Genomic DNA, 22,859 nt, shown 5'->3' on the forward strand with positions numbered 1-22,859 from the left:
TTAATATTGATGTGCAGGATGTGACGGTAAATACATGAAAACAGATTTGCACTGCAGCTTAAATTTGTCAGAAAATTATGGAATAAAACAAAACAAAGACGTCATTTCATAAATGTTGAAGGAACAAAACACACAGCTGAGTCCTTACTGGAAGGAAGATGAAGCTTGTCTTGTGGGTTTGTGCACTTTTTTGAACTGACAGATCTCTGACTGAAGGACTTGATGTCCGACTGGGAGGAAACACTGAGGCCGACCCACAGACAGGTAGGACAAAAGAGAAACATTCACTCGAAATTTACTGAGCTGATGCGTCCATCATGAGAACCTGTTTTCTACGTAGCTGTCTGTTCATGTTGGTGTCAGACACTCGTCCTAAAAACAGACATAGCTTCAGTTTTAGGTCAGGGTTGTGAGCTGTACCGGCGTCTTGACTGGGTAAACAAACGCCTGGTGTGATTGGTCCATCCTCTCCATCTGATTGGTGAGTTCCAGACACTGTGAGTACCATTACATGTTCTCCATATTGATGCCCTTTCTCCTCTGCTGTTCATTAGACAGTTACTGCCGTTACACCCTGAGGAACAGCAGGGTGGTTACCATGGAGCAGGGATTAGGGGCCAACATGGCCGCCACAGATGTCGTGGGGATGGTGGAAGCAGCTGATTGGTTAGTTGATCAGACTGGGGGAGGGGTGTCACTCTCCAGAGTGTCGGAGATCATCAGGCAGAGCTGAGAGAACGACGGGCGCTCCTCCGGCCTCTGAAACACAAAGAGAGAACACAGGCTGCAAATTCAGCTCCTCCTGAATGTGACTTTTAGATGTGCAGCAGCGGGTTGTTTTTGAGTTCCCGTCAGATGTGGAGACCGACATCTGCTGCTTGTGATCACCTCCATTTTGGCAAATCAGTTTTAAAATATGGCGTACACTAGAGATGCACCTGTCCATCGGCCGCCGATCAAATTTACAAGCGTCAAAGGACCTCTGTGAAATGGCCATGCTGAACTTTGGAGCGTTATTTAGCCACCTTCCTGAGAAACTTGATTTAAAACTCAGCCATCTATAGCTGCTGAAAGACGGGCGGCGGCAAAAACGGCACGTGATTTTAAAAGACAGTGCGTGATGTTAAGAACTTTAGCACGTTGTGATCAATGTGTAAATGTGATAAATTTAAGTGGCGGCAAAACATTTAAATGCTAGTGAAAATAAAACGGTAAAGTTGCTTTAGCTGAAAGGGCGCTGTCGAACTGATCACACCCCCACCGTTACTGAACAGTCATGAATTTATTCCATTCAGATTCTCGTGGATGCTAAATGAGCACAAGCCGTGGATTACAATAATGTGCAACATAGTTTCGCTCTGAGGAAGAAGAAAGAGCTGTTTCAAAGCAGCTATAATCAATATTGCCAGTGGATCAAGTAACTGCCATACCAATCAATAATTGTTCAGCCTAAATCAGGTCAACAAATAGGTCAAAACTGGAAAACAAAATAAAGATTATATTGTTACGACCAGCAAACAGTTTGAGTACCACAATAAATGGTACTTCATACAGTATGCTGTGAAACAGATTGTTTCTCATGGTTCTCACCTCGTGCCAACAGAGCTGCATGATGTCATAGATGGTGGGCGTGGCCATCTTGGGCCTGTAGAGGCGGTGACCCTTGGTTACCAAGGTAACCACCTCGTGGTTCTGATTCTGTTCAAAGGGCATGCGACCCTCAGTGAAAACCTCCCACATCAACACACCTGGATACACACCAACAACAGAGGTTTAATAAGATCCGGGAATGTTATGTGGAAATGTTAATGTGTAGTTAGTTAATAGTTAAAATATATAAAAAGAGAGATGTGATACTATGTGTGATGCTACAGTGTGCGTACCAAAGGACCAGATGTCCGATTTGCTGCTGTATTTGCAGAAGTTAAAGACTTCAGGAGGCGACCACTTCACTGGAAATTTAGCTCCTGATGAGCTGGTGTATTGGTCGTCTAGCACGTATCTGCAAAATACACATCAATATTTCAGTGCAACTTTTCCACCTGCTGACTTCTTTAAACATGAAAGAGCTGGGATTAAATTTGTACCTGGCCATGCCGAAGTCAGACACCTTCACCACCAGAGAGTCGTTGACCAAACAGTTTCTGGCAGCCTGCGGAGGAGACGAGAGGAGATGAAGAAACAGAAAAATAATGATAACGATATCGTGGGTCAAAGACACAAAGTCTACCTGTAGTGGGCGGTACTAAATTTGCTTTGTTTTTTAAGCCAAATATATTTACTTAACTATATTTAACTATTTTATTGATTCATCTGAAATTTGGTAAACTCATTAATGATCATGTATGAATGATAATAGTTTTAATAATAAAGTTCTGTCTAATCTAATCTAATTGCTATCATCAGGTTAACATTTAAATTTGTCCAATACTTTGATTAATGACCAAATACCTCCAGAACTAATCACATTCCCATCAGCCTCAGCTGTACTATGTATTTAGTGCTAGTTAGCATTAGCAGATGTTAGCATGTTAACTCACTAAACTAAGATGGCGGACATGGTAAACGTTATACCTGCTTAACATCAGCATGTTAGCTACTGAGTCCAGAACTATGTAGTCTCGCTCACCAGACCTTTCTCAAGAAAAGAAAGGTCTGGCTGCGCTGACTCTCACTTTAAGATTGGAGAAAAAAACGCCCCGGCTGCTTATATTTCTTTCAACCAATCACAATCGTTCTGGGCGGTGCCACAGCAACGGTGCGGTGTTTTGGTGTAACACGCCCACAAAAATATCGCCTACAGGACACAAACCATGGCAGAAAAATGGCTACATCCCCGCAAGATCAAACACCGCAAAAGTTAGTAAAGGACGTGTTGAAAACTGCAACCGTAGGTGGTAGGGCGGGACTTCAGCGGGTGGCTCGTTCCGCCCAGTGAGAGGCTGATCTATGCAGCGAACTTCCGCCCACTCAGACTAAGTACTGTGTGACTAAGTTCACCCTCAAAGAGCTGCTAGCATGGCCATATACTCTCTTGTTTCAAAGTGAAAATTTCAAACATACGCAAGAAAAGTGGCTAAAGTTGCTAACTGTATTAATGTACACATTTGTCAACCCAATAGCCAAAGTTAATGTTGCCATTTTATGTTTATGCAAACCACGAATACGTAACATTTGTATGTTATTATGTAGCAGATATGTTTAAACTTAATGTTTCTTTATGTTTCAACAACACTGTGGTCAACACGTAGGTAGGTTAAGGCACAAAAAACATGTTTTAGGTTAAAACACCTGGTGTCACCATCATGGCTGGAAATTCTGCAGTGTCTTGCTAAAAAGCACTCAGCTTCAGTGCCTGTTTCTGCTGGAAATGCATTGATGTCTTGTAAAATAACACCCAGCTTTGGTGCCACAAGCACCGAGCAAAATGCTGCAATGTATCTTTAAAAATCTTTTGTTTGTCAGTCTTGAACAAAGGTCTGCAGCTTGGCAGCCATCTTGCTTTGGTCTCATGCCATCCGCCATCCCCTCCTCCTCTGGATGACAAAGTTAGCAAATATACGAGTAGCCAGTCACTTTTGAGATGTTGATGCGATACGTTTGAAACGCACAAATGTAACATACGCGTGCGCTGCAGAAACAATACCAACATTTTCTTCTGGAAACTGGGTTGTCGTTTGTGCCTTAAAACAAGAGAAACTATTCCTAAATCACTGAACTTCATGTTGATTGACCTTAATACTGCTTTGTTTTGTTTTAGGATGGATCGTGATTGGCAACCATGAACTTCAGTCTATCTTGCAGCTAAAAGCAGCAATACAATTCAAAGTAGCTGTGAAAACTAGCCACAGTGTAGTTTATCATGTCTTCATGTGGGGATAAGAAAAAACATTCCTGTGGTGTAAAGGTGGCAACTAAATCCAGTCAGGATGAAAAAGCAGAACCCAGACTGGAGAGTCGGAGTAACCTGCAGTTACCAGATCTCTGTGGATGAAGCCGTTGGCCTCCAGGTGCTCCATGCCCTCGCTGACGTCCAGGCAGATACTCAGCAGGGACCCCAGGCTGAAGCTGCCCCGCCGCTGCCTGAGGAAGTTCAGCAGGCAGCCAAGCTCCATGAACTCTGTGACGATGTAAATGGGCTTCTGCTGACTGCACACTCCGTACAGCTGCACCAGTTTAGGGTGAGACAGTTTCCTGGAGAAAAGTAAAGACAGGGATGCACGGACAAATAGAAGGATGTCAAACAATTGCCTTCCTGTTTTTCACTCAGATGATTAATGTTAAACAACATGGCTGTCCACTCAGGCCACACAATGACCCACACTGTTCTAACTCAAACTACCATGACCTGGGTACAGGGGCGAAAGACTAGTCGAGCCACCTTGTACCTAGTTCCCTCCGATGTTTGCCTCAGGACAGCTGGTGCTTAGAGTTCTAGGTCGGCTTAGAGGTCTTGGTACTAAGACAATCTCAACCTATTCTCAAACTTCAAACAGGTAACAAGCCCGACTTGCTGACTTGGCGCTGGGAATGAAATATGAGCCGCCACGTGGGACATTTTTGGTAAGCATAATTGGTGGTGCAGGATGAGCTGCATGCTGGGTTAAGGTGCCTGATCCGACAATCATCAGATAGATAGACAGCAGGACGGTGGTCAAGGAAGTTGGACTCCACTAAGGGGGTCTTGGCAAGCTCGGCTGGTGCCCAGCTGCTGACGTAGAACTGGTGCAGACCAGGGGAATCCGACTGTTTAATTACAAAAAAAGCATCGTAAAGGTCCCCAGATGCTTTACCTGCCGCACATGTGCTGGATGATAGGCATGTTAGGCAGTTCCTCTTTCCGCTGTGCATGTGCTGGAGATAGACATGCACAGTCCCGGTAGCACTCCTCTGTCGGGTATGTCTGGAGTGATGGCATGCTTGGTACGGGTGCGGCAGTCGGTTTGGCCATACCTCCACGTGGTGGTCTGTGGGCAACGTTCCCTGATAGGGCGGCAAAGTTGGCCTGTAATTTCCCCACTAAACGATCGGACTGCTAGATGTCCTTGGCCGCGGGGCTGGGACATGACTGGTTCTCAGCAATTAAGGTGTCGCAGGCACTCCCATGACTTTGTCCCTTTATATGCGGATGCAGGATGTAGTGAGCAATGAAGAAGTTAGCCAACATTGTAGCCGGGGGAGGAGAGGCGGGTCCCTGACTGGAGTGTATGGGGGCGTCCCTGCTCACTTGACATGCAATTCCATGCTGCATTCCTGCTTTAGTCCGGGCCAGTTGATTCTAAGATGAAGTCCGCAGCCACACAGGAGGTTGGTGTGCTGCTGGGGCTCGGTCGGGTGCCTGCGGCGGGCCGTCGTGTCTTGTGCCATGACAGGCTGTAGAGGGAGGAGGCGGCTCCTCCAGGGTTTAATGGTGTAGGCCTAGGGTACAGTGATTTTGGCGTGGGTGCGGCTGGGTCTTCTCACCGGGTGCGACTGCGGCGGCACTGTTGTGTCCTGTGCCATGACCGGCTGTAGAAGGAGGAGGCGGCTACCCCAGGGTTAGCTGGTGTAGGCCTGGGGCACTGGGTGTTCGGCGTTGCTCGTCCTGCAGGTTGGGTGTCTTGTCAGGGGCGACTGCGGCGGCGCAGTTGGGTCTTGTGCCATGACCGGCTGTTGAACGAGGAGGCGGCTTCTCTGGGGTTAGCTGGTGTAGGCCTGGGGCCCAACAGTGTTTGGCGTTGTGCGTCCCTGGTGAGCCCTGGCAGCGGGCGTGTCTCGGTGGCTGTAGGAAGTGGGTGGCTGTCTGGTAGCACCCGCCCACGGCATAATTAACTGTGGTTCCCTGACTCTGGATCTAGAGTCAACTTGGAAGATATGGTGTTCTACCTGATCTCCAGACCCTACGTTCGGGGGATGTACAACGGACCAGGGGCACAAGCCGGGAAAAAATAGCTGAGTCCAAAATCCAGACACTGGGGGATGTCTGGACTATAGAGGAGGCTGGCTGTGGGTCTCAGGCGCGGGCCAAGACCACAGACTGGCCCTTCCTTCTTCCTGGTACACTCCACTGAGAAACAAATTGTTGGTTTGAAACACTACTTGTTTGGGCCACTTCGTAAAACTTGAACCTCCTGAATGACTTTTTAAACTGTTTGGCAAACTGAAGCAATACTCTACAACCCACACAGCTTCTGTTAAAGGAATAGTTCACCCAAAAACAACAATGTAACTTGCAGCATCATCTAAGTGTCTTGGTTTGCCAAATTTGACAAAGTTTCTATACTACTGTGTAACAGTCCCAATAGCCTTCCAGTTTCTTCTTCAGGAGAGTTGTCAATTATCTATCATTGAGTTTATACAATGTATGAAATAGGAGGCATTGTTCTCGAGCAAAAATGAATCAGAAATCCAACCCTCAGTAAATATCAGCTCTCACTAAGTCAATCTTGGCACCCATCATCGAGATATCAGATTACTGTAGGAAGCTGAAACCAACAAGAATGCACCTGTCATTGTTTACAGTCCGATCTTTCACTTTAGGTACAAACAACATTTGGGCTAATCTCTACAGACTGATATCTGCATATGATCTTCCAGGGCTGAAAGATGAAAAAAGTTGTGCATAAGTCCAAAATGGCGACGGCTAAAATGCCAGTCTTGAGGCGTCAGAGTCCTTAAACCAATGTGTAACATCACATATGTCTGTTGTTGAATGAATGAATGCAGACAAATTTAAAAAAGCAAAATCAATGTCAGATGGTAGCTGATAGACTGTGATATAGCATTTCGGCCTATGTGTTCCACTTCTTTTGCTCCACACACACTGTTTACCTGCAGGAAACCAAAGCCTGTTCAAATGTGATTGGTGAGTATTCCTTGGACTACAAACAGAAACCAGAACGTGTACAGGCCACAGAAGAGCAGAAGAGAGCTTGAGTACATGTTGTTGCAGTGCCTGCTAGTCTCCAGTAGGAGGCAGCAGAGGTCAAAGGTACATGGGCTCATTGTTTTCTAATGGAAAGACTAATCTTTTATATGTGTGTGTATAACTTCCTCTAACCCTGATATTTTCTCCCTCCTTACATCATGACTTTGGCCTCCTCGATGAAGTCCTCCTCGTACATGGCTCCCTCTCTGATGGCCTTGATGGCCACTCTGTGCTGAGCCCTCCACTTGCCGAGCCTCACCAGACCGAACTGACCGCTGCCCAGCTCCTTCATGAAAGTCAACTCACTGGGGTTGATCTCCCACTTTTCTGGAGGGGGGGGAAACGAGAGAGCAGGAAAGTAAGGATGTGTTCATGGATTGTTTAAAAACTGATGAGAGGTCTGTCAGGACTCACCGTAGCTGAAGCCGGCGGTGGACGGAGCAGATTTGTCTTGTTTGCCAACAGGGTACCTCAACCTGGCAACAAGTCCTGAGGTACAGACAGATGATAAAGAGGAAAAGTTCACATGTATGAAAGAGACAAGTCGAGATATGTTCCTTATAAAATACAATCAAAAGGGCAAATAAATGATGTGGTGACATACATGTAAGTGCTTTCGTATTTTAAACACTGGCGGAAAAAACATCCAAAATTGCATTTATCTCTTAACACTGCTGTGCCTGAGTGCAGCCTCACAGCGCTCCCAACATGGCTGTAAATACTCTTGTCAATATCCAGATAGCTACAAAGCAGGTTCAGGACGTCAGGTGTGGATGTAGATGGATGGCGTGTTGTTTACCTGCCGCGTTGTGTTTGTGGTACTCGATGAGGTCGGGGATGGAGCCGAACAAGTGTTTCTCAGCCAGGTAGAACTGAGGAGGCGAGCCCTGCGTCTCCTTGATGTGGTAATGTTTAATCACCGGTCCTCCATCCCTACATCACACAACAACAAACACAGACAACAACAATAACACGTGCTGTACAGGACTTGTTAGAAATCGTATTTTTGTGTTCTTTATGTTCCAGGCAGCCACTGGTTCCCATTCATTTCTGTGCAGTAGACAGATACATTAGCACGCTCTTGAAACTTGTTTTTTGTAATCCATCTCAGTGAATATTGGGTCAGGATTTAGAGAATTTAGAGTCAGCAGTTAACCTGCATGTCTTTGGACTGTGGGAGGAAGCTGGAGCACCCGGAGAAAACCCACGCTGACACTGGAGAACATGCAAACTCCACACAGAAGGGCTCCGAACCCAGAACCCCGGGTTTGACGAGGAACCCTTTTGCTGTGAGGTGATAATATTAACTACTGCAACACCATGCCGCCATGATGATTCAGTAGTTCATAAGATAAAACACTGCAGGTATGGTCCTTTAAAGTTTTAGTTTCTCTCAGTGTGTAAGGGATGCAGCTCTGTGTGTTTACCCTGCAGCAGACTTGGCGTAGAGAGAGACGGTGTAGGTTCCTGCAGTGCTGGAGTCTCTGACAATGAAGGCTCCTTCTTTGTCCTGCAGGGGGCGACAGAGACAAACACAGGCTGAAGCTACATCAGATTTAACTTTTTATATTGTACAAATTGACCTAGCAACCTACGGAAGCGTATTGCATTCACTTGACAAATTTTAAAAAAAAATCTGTTTTATTGAGTAATTTTTTCTGTTTTTCTGAGAATTTTTTTTATGAGTTAAGAGAGCAATAGAACAACAGACGCTTTCATTCCTCTCTTGAGAGCTGGATATAATGGAAGCAAACATGACCCGCTTGTTTAGTTTAATCCAGTTTTACTTTGTTTTGGGTTATGTGTCCAACTGATTCTGGAGAAACACTGCAATGTCCAGCAGATCTGAACAACCGCAAAGTCTTAAGGTGCCTGCATAAAGTCGACAAACTAATGATGACACCATCTATATGACTTAAAGACAAAAGTATCTCCCTGTGTCTCAAACCCAAAAGAAAGTAAAACTGGATTATACTAAACAAACGGGTCATGTTTGCTTCCATTATATCGAGCTCTTAAGAAAGGAATGAAAGCGTCTGTTGTTCTATTGCTCTCTTAACTCAGAAAATATACTCAGAAAAACAGAAAAAATTACCCCGAAAAACAAAAAAAATACCCCGAAAAACAGAAACTAAATTACCACAAAAAACATAAAAAAATACCACAAAAAACATAAAAAATTACAACGAAAAACAGAAAAAAAATTGCCACGAAAAACAGAAAAAAATTGCCACGAAAAACAGAAAAAAATTACCACGAAAAACAGGAAAAAAAAATGCCACGAAAAACAGGAAAAAAAAATACCACGAAAAACAGAAAAAAATTGCCACGAAAAACAGAAAAAAATTACCACAAAAAACAGAAAAAAATTGCCACGAAAAACAGAAAAAAATTACCACAAAAAACAGATTTTTTTTTATTTATCAAGTGAATGCAATATGCTTCCGTAGCAACCAGCCAGGATAAATCACACACAAGACTTAAAATTTTTGTGGAGGCTTTATTGTTTCTTATCTGTGAAATTAAATAAAAGCTTTGTTTCCACTGAGGGAAATGGTTTCAGCTGACAGAAATAGACAGGAGGTCTGTGTCTCTGCTATGTGAAGTTACTTTTCTCGTGAGGTTACGGTGTAGGTTACGGCATAGACTTCACGTCGACGCAGAGCCGATGCCGTAGCTATGGCGTCCATTCAACACAGAAGAAAAATTCCGTCTTCGACAGCAATTCAACATGCTGAATCAGCCAAAAACACAGTCGACCAGTGCCAGTAGCGCAGGGCACAACACAAAAACTGGGGGCGCTCAATGATCGCCTGACATTGCCGTTGGTCTGGTTTTGTTTTGGATAGTTTGGCACTGCAGGAGGACGTAAATAAAACAAAGAAAGACAGAAACATGGAAAGGGAAAAAGAAGACAGGACACGACAAACGCTCACCTCTTCCCTCAGCAGCTCCTCTGCCTTGTTCCTGTTGACTTGTTTACTGTACCAACTGGAACAAACAAATAAATAAACATCCCAATAAGTCATATATATCTTAATGGATATATATATATATTTTTTATTGTAATGAGGTCCTCCCTAAGCTTTTACAAGATGGAGATCTGGATGTGCAAAACTCTAAATTGGCTGAACTGAATCCATCACCGATCTGTGAGCAAACATACATTAAACATAAAATATGCGTGTCTTATGGATACATGTAGGTAATCTGTGCTATGGAAAATATAACGTGAATAACATGCCCCTACTCTGCAGGAAGTGTGCTAGAATGACAGAAAACAGAAATAATTAACAAACTCACACAAACTGCACCAGGTTTCCTGATTTCTTCTCGGTTACATAGTTACTGGGAATGTATCCTTCCTCACTGTGAAACACAAACGCACACAAGGAAACAAGATTAGGAGACAAAACACGCTGTCACTCATTAATTAACATGATGAGCGTGTCGGTGTTCGATGGTTCACACACTCACCCGTACTTGTTGCGCGCCTTGTACCAGTTGACGTCACACTTTTCCAGGATGACGTACTCGTCTCCCTTGATCAGGCTCAGGTCGTGCGGCTCAGTGCCCGGGAAGTCGTACAGCGCCACGACCACCTCTTCCTCATCTTCATCATCGTCGTCATCGTCACCTGGAGGGAGGGGAGGAGGGGGCCGCCGCTGCTGGAGGAAGGAGAGCAACAAAATGCTTCAAGGCTTTGGTGGATATGTTAATGATAAATTTAAAAGTGTGTGTGTGTGTGTGTGTGTGTGTGTGTGTGTGTGTGGTTAGCGGTTACCCTCTCATTGTTGCGCTCCTCACCAGGAATCGGGGGTAAAGGTTTTCTGGAAACTAGAAAAGAGGAACAGAAACAGTTAACTAAGCAGAAAGTTGAAGCGTTCTCTGCTGCTCACTGCGACCTCTGACCTCTCACTGTAATCTCTTTTTAATATTAGTCATCACTAACTGAAGCCTCTCGTACTGTCGCAGTGAGTCAGTCTGAAGGCTTAAATTTAACATCGGTTTCCTGGGTTTCCGTAGAGCTTGGTCAGTCAAGTGTTTCAGATTCTACACTGCAAAAAAAAAAGCACTTTAAAGGACCAACACGTAGAATTTTGTGTCTTTTTAAACATCAACATTTGGCCGTTTTTGCAGGTTTTAGCAGCTTATTATAACTGCAGACTGAGGTGGAAATATACACGTACCCAAATACCTCAAGTACTGCGCTGTGCTTCATGCACACACTCGTTTCACGTGTTTACTTATTACTTATTTCAGGGGGTTTATTTTATGCCTCCAAGCTGGCGATAGTCGTGGTCGGGGCATTGTGTTTTTTTATGTTGTCTGTCCCATTCTCATTTAATTTATTTGACTCTAGAACTTATCACATGGTACAGAGCACAAACATTACATCCTTCCATCCATTCATTTTCATCCGCTATCCGGGGCTAGGTGGCGGGGGCAGCAGGCCGAACAAAGCACCCCAGACATCCCTCTCCCCAGCGACACGTTCCAGCTCCTCCTGGGGAACCCTGAGGTGTTCCCAGGCCAGATGAGATATGTAATCCCTCCAGTGTGTTCTGGGTCTGCCCCGGGGCCTCCTACCAGCTGGACGTGCCTGAAATACCTCTAACAGGAGGCGCCCAGAAGGATCCTGATCAGATGCTCGAACAACCTCAACTGACCCCTTTCCACACGAAGGAGCAGCGGCTCTACTCCGAGCTCCTCACCCTGTCTCTAAGGCTGAGCCCAGACACCCCACGGAGGAAACTCATTTCGGCTACTTGTATCTGCGATCTCATTCTTTCGGTCACTACCCAGAGCTCATGACCATAGGTGAGGGCTTGGATGTATGGACCAGTAAATCGAAAGCTTTGCCTTCTGGCTCAGCTCCCTCTCCATCACAGTCTGAATCCTTCTGTTACTGACATTGATAACTTTGGCAGAATTACTTCAAACTGAACACAAACAGTTTTCTTACTGTCTCCAAACAGGTTGTACTCCTCGCAGCCCAGAGCCTGTTTTTCTGCCTGGCGACAGCAGAGCCACGCCCCTTCCTGCCAGAACTGGGGGTGAAACTTGGTCATGATGAAGGCGTTGTCTTTAATCTCTGCAGACAGAAAAGTTTTTGTGTTTAAGGTTTGTGTGGACCAGTGTCTGTATGCTGATAGAATAATCCTCCTCAACACCCAGTAACAGTTGTCTTTGTTTTTGCAGCTCGTGGACAAAACCTGTGATATTTCCATGTCGAACACACAAAGGATTTTAATACTTACTTACTCACTTTTAATATGGACAAGTTTTTTGCTTTAACTCTTCATTGTGAGGTAAACACACCATCTGTGTTTAGATTGATTCCCTACAAGCCTCACTTTCACCATGCAGTTCTTACTGCCACAAGATTCATTCTTCCGGGGAAAAACGCTGAGGGATAGAGAGGGATAGCGCTTTTGTTTTCCCCAGTAGCCGTCAGTAACTATCCCCAAAGACCAAAGAGTATCAGTGTAAGTTCTTCTCAGTCACTATCTCCAGTAGTGGAAATGGCGGACGTTGGAACGACCAAAGTAACTGTAGGTAGTCGCTCGGCAGAAAATGATCTGGTGTCTTTAAGACAGCAGTGCCAACAATAATACAACCTGGAAATCGTAAGTGCTATATCGTAGGCAGCTGGACTTGCTTGCGTTACCTACGATATAGCACTTATGATTACCATGACCTGGATGACTGAGAATCTTCACCGACAAGTTACAATCTGGAAACACTTCCCAAATGTCTTAAAACCTGCAATCATTTATTTTTCTGGCCACAAGGGGGCAGAAGGAACAAGCCGTGAAAACCAGACTCCCTAATGCGGGATTTATACTTCTGCAGACACCGTACCCTACAACGAAGCTTGACGTGCACCTCCCCACAAATGTCATGGCGACGCATACCTCCTGTTTAATAATTTTATCACAACTATCAATGCTCACAACAGTGTAGGCTACGCGCGCAGGCTCCATCGTAGGCTCTGCATAGAGCTGACGCACAAGTACAAATCCCGCTTTATAAGTTACGATTAGTTGTGATTAACCGCCTAATTTCAACAAATCGCATCAGGATCAACGCGTTAACACTGCCAGCCCTTCATGTTAGCACCCTGTTGCCCATTCATTTGTTATGTAGCCTTTTTGCTTAAACCCTCCGCCTGCTGCATCCCAAAAATGAGGCGATGAGAGCCGTGAGAGTGAACCAAAACAGTAAGTTCGCAGGCCTGAAAATCTAACAGTGAGCTGAACGATGCTAAACAGCCGAGTTAAAGGTTAAACAGTTTGAGTCACGTGATTTCCCATCATTAGGTCCTTACTGTGACGTTAGCTGACTGTTGCTACGCCTGTTAAGGTTAAACACGTCTCTGATGTGTAACTGCTGACACCGATTTTAATCAGCTGTAGCTAGCGGGCTAACTCCAAGTCGGTTGGAAACTTCGTGTGACTTTGTTAATGTTTCCAAATGACTCGTTTGAAAATGGCGAGTTAAAAATGTGCGTGTCAGCATGTTGACAGTAGAACTCCGAGTTACAGTTACGGAGCAATGAAGGAAAGTCAGTGTTTAGGGAATAAGTTTAGCAAACAGTCAGTTAACGTTGGGGCTGTGACGCTCAATAATCCACTGCTCCTGGTGAAGCAGACACTCAGACGTTTATTTGGGATCAACGTCAGAGATAATGACATCCTCTGGAAATGTAAGTCGCACTGAATCTAAAAATATGTGTATCATGTCTGCGTGTTCAGATCTGACTGAGCTAGGCTTCTGAGAATGAGTGGGATTTTTGACGTAATTGACACATTTAGTGTTTAAGCTTTAGCGACACTCTTGTAATTTTCTAACCAACGGTGACAGTTTATTAAACTACCTGCTCCTTAGCTTCTGTTGCAGAAAACCTAAAACCACACGTGCAAAAACTAAATGGTAACTAAACCTGTGGGCATCTCAAGCCTGAGACACGAAAGCAGCGCCTGACCTAGTTGTACCTGTCTGTCCACAATGTCCTAGGTGAAACGTTACATGCAGAGACAGCGGGGGTGGAAACAGTGGGGGCTGCTGGGAAATTTGCCCCATGTGTGAAAACCAGCCTCAGATGTGTGGTTTTAAAGTGTGAAAACGTCTTTGCAGCAGCTCAGACTATAAACTGTGAGTGTGAACTGTCATGTTAACACCTGTGCACGCTCCTGTGCTGCTCTCTCCACCAGAACAGAGACTGACCTTCTTTGAGGCTCTGGACCCAGAGACTTCTGCTGTCGTGACTCGGAGCGAATATGTAGAGAGTGTTGGTGTCGTACACCACCTGGACACAAACACAAACTGGTCAGAAATATTGAAGTGGAGAGCGTAGTGTAGATAATCTGCTGCAGCTGCAGTTTGAAGGGACGGTTGGAATTATTTGAGGTGTGACTGAATGAAGTACTAATATCCAAAAATAGACATGTTTGTATGGAACATTTCACACACAAGGGCAATTCAAAGGTTTCTGCTGCACGTTAACAAAATGCAGCTTCACCATATTTTGTTCTGACTCTTGGGACGGTCAGTAGCCCGGCCCCAGATCTCCTCAGGGTCCTGGAGAGTTCATATGTCACAACCATGTCAGAGATATATTTGGGCACTGAGCCACAGAGTGATTTATGCACAAGCAACAAGATTTTGAAATCAGTTCCCTGAGTGACAGGTAGCCAGTGTAAGGATGTTAGAACGTGAAGTAATGTGGTCATATTTCCTAGTTTTTGCTGAACAGCTTTTTTTTTTAAAAGTCCTACAAACAGACAGTTGCAGTAGTCTAATCCACTGGAAATAAATGTGTGGGTGAGACTTTAAGGGTCTTGCTTTGACATTATTCCTCTGACTTTAAGAATGTTTTATACATGGGAGTAGGCAGATGATCATACGGATTTGATGTGGCTGTGGAAATTTAAATCTGAGTCCAGGATAACGCCAAGGTTCCTTGCATGACTCTTAGGCGGAATTTATACTTCTGCTGTGAATCTACGCCGTAACCTGACATGCACCTCCCCGGAATTGTGACAACATGTCGCAGCAACACAGACCTCCTGTCTATTTCTATAAGCTGAAACCATTTCCCTCAGTGGAAACAAAGCTTTTATTTACTTTAATTTCACTCCTCCCCTCGTCGCTAGGCTAATTTATACAATGTAAAAAGCCATAGGCTTGTGCTAATAACGTTAGCATGTTATATTTCTTTGGAAAACGTGTTTAGTGGAGCTGATTTTGTAACATAACCTTTGTTAAATGTTGCTGTTGTCCCTGGCTTCATATGAGCAGAGGAAAAGTCTGCTAGCTGCTAGGCTAATCTATACAATTAAAATGCCATAGGCTTATGCTAAAAATATTAGCATGTTGTATTTGTGGGGAAAATGTGTCCAGATAAAGACAAGTGATTGTCTGTGAATACTGTGAGTTAGGCCCAATCCCAATACCCCCCCTTGTCCACTACCCCTTAGCCCTTGGCCCTCAAAATTAAGCAACGAGAGATGGGGTTTGAAATCTTTCCCTAGGAATTGGGACACCACTCACTACGTCACTGCATCGTTTTAAACAAGAAGTTGCGAGCCATCTACATTTCCAACTGGCATCTACAATGGAGTCTCCAGTTGAGTTCATCCTACCAATCACGTTTTCTGTATTCATCATGCTTCGTTTGAATGACAAACGACTTCTGCTAGCTAGCTACCTAGCTAACCAGCTAACATTACGAGGCAGCATAGTTATACTAGCTGGCGTGTTATCGTAATGTGACAAATCCGACAAATTTGCAGAACAGGACAGATGACAGACGCCATATAGTGTGAGCTAGCTAGCTAGCTAACAAGCAACCTGACGACGGTAACTACGGTTAACTATGTATGAACTTTTTCCCCCGTCTCTTGCTCGGTGGTAGCCATGGTGACGTCTACCCCTCGCTGGCAAGTCAGCACCTGAAATCCCTCGCTCCGAAGGGCTAGTTTCATACCCACTACCCCTCGTTATGCCCCCTACCCCTTGGGTGGGGGGCATAACGAGGGGTAGTATTGGGACAGGCCCTTAAGTGTTTGTCTGTGAATGCTGCGAGTTATAGTGAAGCTGATTTGTGTACTTGTGTTTGAAACTGTCTCTGTTAAGCCATGTTTAATGTGTGTTTAATGTGTGTTTAATGAGTATTTTGAATCAACTGAACTTTACAGCACTTCACAGAAACTTCGTGGCAGACTTAGATGTAAAGAATCGATATAATATCGTGATGACACTGGTGATTTACACCCCTGGTAAGTACCTCATACAACCTCCCTTCAAAAGTTACAAACTGCCCCTTAAAGATGTGTCTTGTAAGACTCTGCCATCATTCCCCTCACACCTGTCCATCCTGTCTAGAGGGTGATTTTTTTATTTTATTGTCATTCAGTGTGTCTTTGTAAATCATAATATTGAGAGCTTGAAGAGTCACTCTTGAGTCAGACATAAAATCCTCCCACATTATTACGTTGGAGCTTTCTCAGAAAAGTGAGCTCACCTGAAATGTAGGTCAGACTTAAAGCAGGAAACAGATCTGTAAACCGTGATGGATGTTGCGTAATAATGTTGCTTTGTACTTTCTTTTTCTATTCCAGACAAGTTCATGAACCTGGAGGTTTGTTTCCTTGTGACTGCTCGAGCTTTTGAACCTCTCTGACCTCTTTTACTGATTGTATTACTGATTGAAATTAGGGCTGGGCAATATGAAAACATTTGATCGTTATCGAGATATGAGACTGTATAAATCATCTTAGACTTTGGATATTGTATCGTGATATGGCATTTATGGTGTTTTTCCTTTGTTTTAAAGGATTTTTAACGCCTGCCTGAACCCACTTGGTCATTATATCCACATTATTGATGATTATAGATCAGAAATGTCACTGTGTTAATATTGTCTGAGAAAAACGGAAATAAGTAAATGAATAAATAATAGTTATACTTCCAACTTTTTTGCGCCAGAGAGGATATTTGGTGAGAAATATTATGATCGATTTTGTCTGTCTTGTCTGTTTGTTTGTCTTTGGGGATATTTAAAAATACTGACAGATATATCGTGTATTGAGATACAGCCTTAAAATATTGTGATATAATTTTCAGGACATATCGCCCAGCCCTTATAGAAACACAGATCAGAGCAGCTGTGGTTAAAAACGGTAGGTCGATATTTGTTGTGTGTCTGTACCTGAAAGGGGTATTTGTTCTGGCAGGGGATGATTCCTCCCCCGTTCTTGACGATCTCGGCACATCTGATGCGGCTCAGCTCGATGGAGCCTCTCCTGAACCTCTTCTGTTGATGGAAGCAACAGCATGTCTTTATCAGGGTGTCTACAGGTCCTTAAAAACATCTTGAATTCAGTGTTACAACAATAAGGCCTTAAAAGTCATTGAATAGTCTTGAAATTGAATTTGTGAGGTCTGAGCTACTGCAAACATTTCATTGATCCATTTTTTAATTTCTCTTTGTGAACATGAGTGAAGCCTAAGACCCTATTGATTAGGAAGTACTCGTTTGAGGACATTGTGACTTTGTTATCGTCTGGTTTTATAGATTATTGATAACTAATCTGTAACTGAAATGTAAACTAATACAACAGACCTCTGCTTTGCCATCGTAGTATGTCAGCTGGCTCTTGGTGAGGACAAACAGTCTCTCCTTGTAGTTCAGCGGCGACGTCCTCTTCTTCTGCTGCGAACGCTTGATGAGCGTCTCCTCCAGTAGCAGCTCGGCACTCATCCTGGCCCCGCCCCCACGTCGTCAGCCCATTGGTGGATTGTTGTCAGAGCACGGCGGGCTGGAGCTGAGCTGAGGAGGGACGCACGGTTTTAAATTTGGACACATTTTTACCCCCAGAAACCAACTCCTCTCAGCTTCATGGACGGTTTTAGAGTCTTTTAGCTTCTTGTTTTGGTGTTGTCATTCAAATCGTAATTAACGGCTCTCGCTGGCTTTGTTTACATCTAAAAACCCACCATACACTCCATTTAAGTGTAAGTTTACTCTCTCAGGAGCCGCACAATTAAAATCGTTTTAACCCTCATAGATGATAGTGATAGTGTTCGTAACATATCAGTCCAGTATATACCTTGAGGATGTTAAAAAACTTTAGCGGTGGATGTCACAGAGACCATATGACAGTGTGCTAGCTTAGCTAAAAGGTTGCTAACTGGCTAACAGGCTGTTTCCTTCAGCTCAGTGAATTTCTTTGATTAAAAGCAACTTGTTTATCCAGTTTTAAGACACTGTGAATCTGAGTAATGTTATTCTGCTAACATATGGTTATACATTATAAACAGATCGTCAGTATGACTCGTTGATACGTCTTTTTAATTAAATATTCTACAAAACGTGCAGCATACTTGGCAGGCCCTGTTTGTGTGTCGGTTCCAAGCTCATATTCCAAATTACTGGATCGCGAAAACCGGACAAACTATCCTCTCTCATGGCTACAAGTAGTTTCTATCCATCTGTAAAGAAATGCACTTCCTTGTGTTGGACACTGGAGGCATCATCTGTATATTTACAGATCTACGGACACCAGTCACAAGGCGTCAGTCCATCTCTGTATCTAACATTAGTGTTTTCATTTGTGCTCCTTTTACGTGCAAAAGTAGATACATTCATTTCAAATGCTGGAAACGTCACCGCCCTCAAACCTCCACACATCCTTTATGTTGGCACAGATACAGCCAGTAGGTGGCACTAGAGAGTGTCTGTAGATTATTCCAGGGTGAAGGAGCGGCCTGAGTTCTGTTCTCAGCCTCGAACCAGCATTTGTAGAATACTATCAAAGCGAAGGCCATATTGATTTTGCTTTATACGCATGTATGTAGACAGATAAGAGGGAACCAGGCCAAGAATAGATTTATATGTAAAAACCAACCAATGCGAGAGCCTGCGGACATTTAGCAGTGGCATAAGGAGTACAGTGGTGTATGAGATTTCCACAACCAGTAATAAAGCGCAAAGCACGACGGGACACAGTGTCTTAACTTCTTCAGGTACCGTTCAGGGGCAGTCATGAAAAGCAAATCACCATAATCCACCACGTTTGTCACAAATGAGTCTTTACAGTAAAGTGATGTCATTTTCTGAACGTACCAGACTGTTGTAGCTGCTCTCGCCCTCATGCCGACAAGAAGTCCAGTGTAGTTTTTTTAATCCACAAAACTCGTTTGGGGTATCGGAGGATACACTTTAAGTGCATGGAACCCACGTCCAAAATTATTTTGAAAATGTAATAAAACTCCTCTAATGCATTTCAAAAACGTCAGAACGATTCGTCCGTCGTAATCCAAGTGCCCTGAAGCCACGGCATGCAAAACTGACTTGAAAAGACGTAATTTACTCCACTTTTATAGCATCATTTCTCAACATGGTCAGTTAGCCTGCAACTCACGAGACTCGAGACTCAAGAACAAGAATGATTCTGAACGTTGTCAAGTCTTGCGCGAGTTGCAGGCTAACTGACCGCGGTGAGAAATGATGCTATAAAAGTGGAGTAAATTACATCTTTTCAAGTCAATTTTGCATGCCGCAGCTTCAGGGCACTTGGATTACGACAGAAGAGTCGTTCTGACGTTTTTGAAATGCATTAGTGGAGTTTTATTACATTTTCAAAATGTGGGTTCCATGCACTTCAAGTGTTTGGAAAAATACAGCTAGCTGTTATCCTCCGATACCCCGAATGAGTTTTGTGGATTAAAAAACTACACTGGACTTCTTGTCGGCATGAGGGAGAGTAAGTACTGTCTGTACTTTCATTCTAAAGTGGCCATTTCCTTTAATCCAAAATACTTTCATGTTGGATTTTCACCATGTTGCCCAGTCCAGAGTGGAAACAAGAGTTTCAGTACATAGTTCATAACCGTAGTTTGGGGAACATGAACATGTTTTAACTCTTGTTTTATTTCAACAGTGAAACTACCAAACTTCTCAATACTTCAGTGTTAAACACATAAGTTTGGCAAAATAGAAACAGCCTAAAGCTTCCTGAGTTAGATCAGGAAACACGTGACGAAAGAATAAATAAACTACAGACTCACTCGCGCTGTTATGATGGCGGACAGCCTGACGGGAGGAAGTGATTAAATCTAAGTTATGAATGTTTTATGATGCAGTTGAAGATAATTGTTTGTTTGTAAACACTGGCAGAGGGACTCCTATTGTCATTTTGTGTACTTGATATTTTCGACTCCACTACATTTATTTGACAACTAGGCCGAAGAAATTATGATGTGAGTATTATAGGTTAATCCACCCAGCAGTACGAGCTCCACATTTACAGCTGCAACAATATCTAATAATCAGTAATGAACACATTAATTATGACTCAATATTAAATATGATTCTGCATAATAAGTACTTATATCTGACTGGCCTCTTTAACGTGAGGAGCGAGTTTTCCGACGGTGCCCGAACGCAGCAGAAGGAAGCGAAAAGCACGCGCGCTCCCTGCATTGTGTACACCTGCTCACAGGTGGTTTAAGTTCACAACAGGTTGATTATTAACTTTGTTTAGGACATGTTTATCTAACAAACAAAAGCAGATGTCTCCTGTAACATGTTATAATATAAGTGTGTGTGTGTTAAATGAAGGTTTTATGACAGTTAAAGGTACTTTACGGTGTTTATTTCTCCCGTGGTGTCACTGAAACACACATTACAGTGTTAATATGTGTTTACCGACGTGTCTCGGACAGTTTAACAGTGTCAGAGCAGAGCTGAGGACTGATGTCGCTGCCACACTTGCAGGTCGCGGGTTGTGTGTGACTGACAGCAGCACACTTCACACTCAGCAGGTTGTTTTAGTGAAAACTGTCACCAAGACTCGTTAAACGACACAAAGTGGTGTTCTTACCTTCTCTCGTCATCTCCCAGGTCTCAGTGTATCGGTGTGTGTCCCATGTCGCTGCAGTGAATCAGAGGAGCGGGATTCAGGAAATGAAGAGAAGGAGGCGGACACGCAGACAACCCACACACACACACACTGCGGGTAGATCTGTGTACGAGGAAGTGTGTGTGTGTATGTGTGTGATAAAGGAAGAGGTCAGTGGTGTGTGAGATCATTTGACTATCTAAAACAGTCAATATTTTTCCACTCTCCTCTCTAACTGTTTCACCTGACTCTTTTGTCTCTGTGCGTATATGTGAGGTCTTCTGGCCTTGTGAGGACCAACTCCAGTTTTCAGCTTTAAAAGTGAAGACTTTTGAAAATTATGTTCTTGTGGGGACATGTTTGGAAAGTGAAGACGTTTTTTTTTTAAGAATATGAGGACAGTTAAAAAAACAAAAAACAACAAAAAAACAAAACAAAACAGTTTTGTACATTACGTGGAGACACTTTTAGAAAGTGAGGACGTTTTAGCCAAAGAGGATGTTTCTGTAAGTTGGGGACAGTTTGGGAAAGTGACACGATGGTATGTATATGGTTGAAAATGAGGACTTTTTAGGATGTTAATGCGAAATGACAGGTTTTTTTCAGAGAGGTCTGATTTTTAAAATAAGGAAAGTTTTTTTTTTTTTTTAAACTGGGGACCGTTTTAAAAATTGAGTAGTTTTTTTTTGAAAATTAGGATGTTTTTTGAATTTTTTTTGTGGTGTGGTCAAATTTTTTAAGTAAAGTTTTTGTGGGGAAACTGGGAACAGTTTCAAAAACTGAAGATGTTTTTTTGGGGAGACGTTGAAATTGAGTAGCCCTCTTTTTTTTTTGAAAATTAATGATGTTTTTCAAAAAAGTGAGGTCAGCTTTGGGAAGTGGGGACTTGTTTGGAATATGAGGACGGTTTTAACAACAAAGGAAAATTTAGGATGTTTTTTGAAAAAAAATTTTTTTTGGTGTGGTCAAATTTTTAAAGTAAAGTTTTTGTGGGGAAACTGGGAGCAGTTTCAAAAACTGAAGATGTTTTTTTTGGGGGGGGGGGGACTTGGAATTGAGTAGCCATCTTTTTTTTTTTCTTTTTTTTTTTTAATTAATGATGTTTTCAAAAAGTGAGGTCAGCTTTGGGAAGTGGGGACTTGTTTGGAATATGAGGACGGTTTTAACAACAAAGGAAAATTTAGGATGTTTTTTGAAAAAAAATTTTTTTTGGTGTGGTCAAATTTTTAAAGTAAAGTTTTTGTGGGGAAACTGGGAGCAGTTTCAAAAACTGAAGATGTTTTTTTTGGGGGGGGGGGACTTGGAATTGAGTAGCCATCTTTTTTTTTTTCTTTTTTTTTTTTAATTAATGATGTTTTCAAAAAGTGAGGTCAGCTTTGGGAAGTGGGGGCTTGTTTGGAATATGCCTCTGACGGCCTGTATTTTACAGCACCGCCTACAACGCAGTCCCTGTTTGGCTGTTTACATTGTCATTTTGGAAAGGTGGAATGTTTTCGGAGAGCGAAGACTTCTTGGTCAGTTAGGTCGTTTTTGGAAAGTAGGTACGGGAGTGCATTATCTTGACAAAGGTCCTCACAAGTATAGAGGTACAAATGTGTGTTGTGTGTCAACAGTGAAACTGAAACCTTTGAGTTTAATCATAAACAGCTGATCTGTGATGGTACAGTGAACACAGAGCAAGATTCTAGATAAATATTTTCCAACACCTGTTCTTTAAAAAGTTTGAACCAAAATACAAAACAGCAAAACTGAACTGTATTAACGACCGCCGTCTAACACACACCAGGTTGTTTTCCACTGTCAGCAGGTGGTTTTAGTTCTAATCTGAGAAAGTCAGTGTGCAGAAACACTGAACTTCCTGCAGATACACAGATGACATCAACAGCGTCTTTATCGGAGGCAGCAGGAGTGATGACAGTCAAATTAGTGGTAGCAGTGAGGCTCAGCAGATGAGAGAAAGTATCTCCCTGTCCCCTCGTGATGCGTTCACAGACAGCTTGTTATTCATAGATTGTTACCCTAATTACCCACCAGATGAATGT

The 22,859-nt window shown here is 43.2% G+C and overlaps 2 protein-coding genes across 3 annotated transcripts in view; one reads left to right on the top strand and one right to left on the bottom strand.

Annotated features, from left to right (window-relative positions):
- tec (tec protein tyrosine kinase) lies at positions 1 to 20,935 on the bottom strand. Of its 2 annotated transcripts, none has more exons than XM_049568542.1 (18): positions 20,800 to 20,935; positions 17,538 to 17,744; positions 17,124 to 17,228; positions 14,138 to 14,219; positions 11,874 to 12,002; positions 10,692 to 10,744; positions 10,385 to 10,572; positions 10,211 to 10,276; positions 9,844 to 9,898; positions 8,335 to 8,417; positions 7,707 to 7,840; positions 7,322 to 7,396; positions 7,063 to 7,234; positions 3,978 to 4,194; positions 2,088 to 2,152; positions 1,884 to 2,002; positions 1,591 to 1,748; positions 1 to 759 (listed from the first exon to the last, which is right to left on the bottom strand). In XM_049568542.1, the coding sequence occupies exons 2-18, from the start codon at positions 17,673 to 17,675 to the stop codon at positions 676 to 678; spliced, it is 1,923 nt and encodes a 640-aa protein (XP_049424499.1). In that variant the 5' UTR covers positions 17,676 to 17,744; positions 20,800 to 20,935; the 3' UTR covers positions 1 to 675. The 2 variants fall into 2 exon arrangements, with proteins under 2 accessions (XP_049424499.1, XP_049424498.1); XM_049568541.1 differs by having other exon boundaries at positions 10,385 to 10,575.
- The window catches only part of txk (TXK tyrosine kinase), a 19,588-nt gene continuing 17,613 nt past the window's right edge, over positions 20,885 to 22,859 (top strand). The window contains exon 1 of the mRNA XM_049568544.1: positions 20,885 to 20,987. The gene's annotated coding sequence lies outside the window, so the exon portion shown is untranslated. The remainder of the gene's footprint in view (positions 20,988 to 22,859) is intronic.

This window comes from Epinephelus fuscoguttatus, linkage group LG23 (genome assembly GCF_011397635.1).
Source record: "Epinephelus fuscoguttatus linkage group LG23, E.fuscoguttatus.final_Chr_v1".
Classification (NCBI taxonomy): Eukaryota; Metazoa; Chordata; class Actinopteri; order Perciformes; family Serranidae; genus Epinephelus; species Epinephelus fuscoguttatus.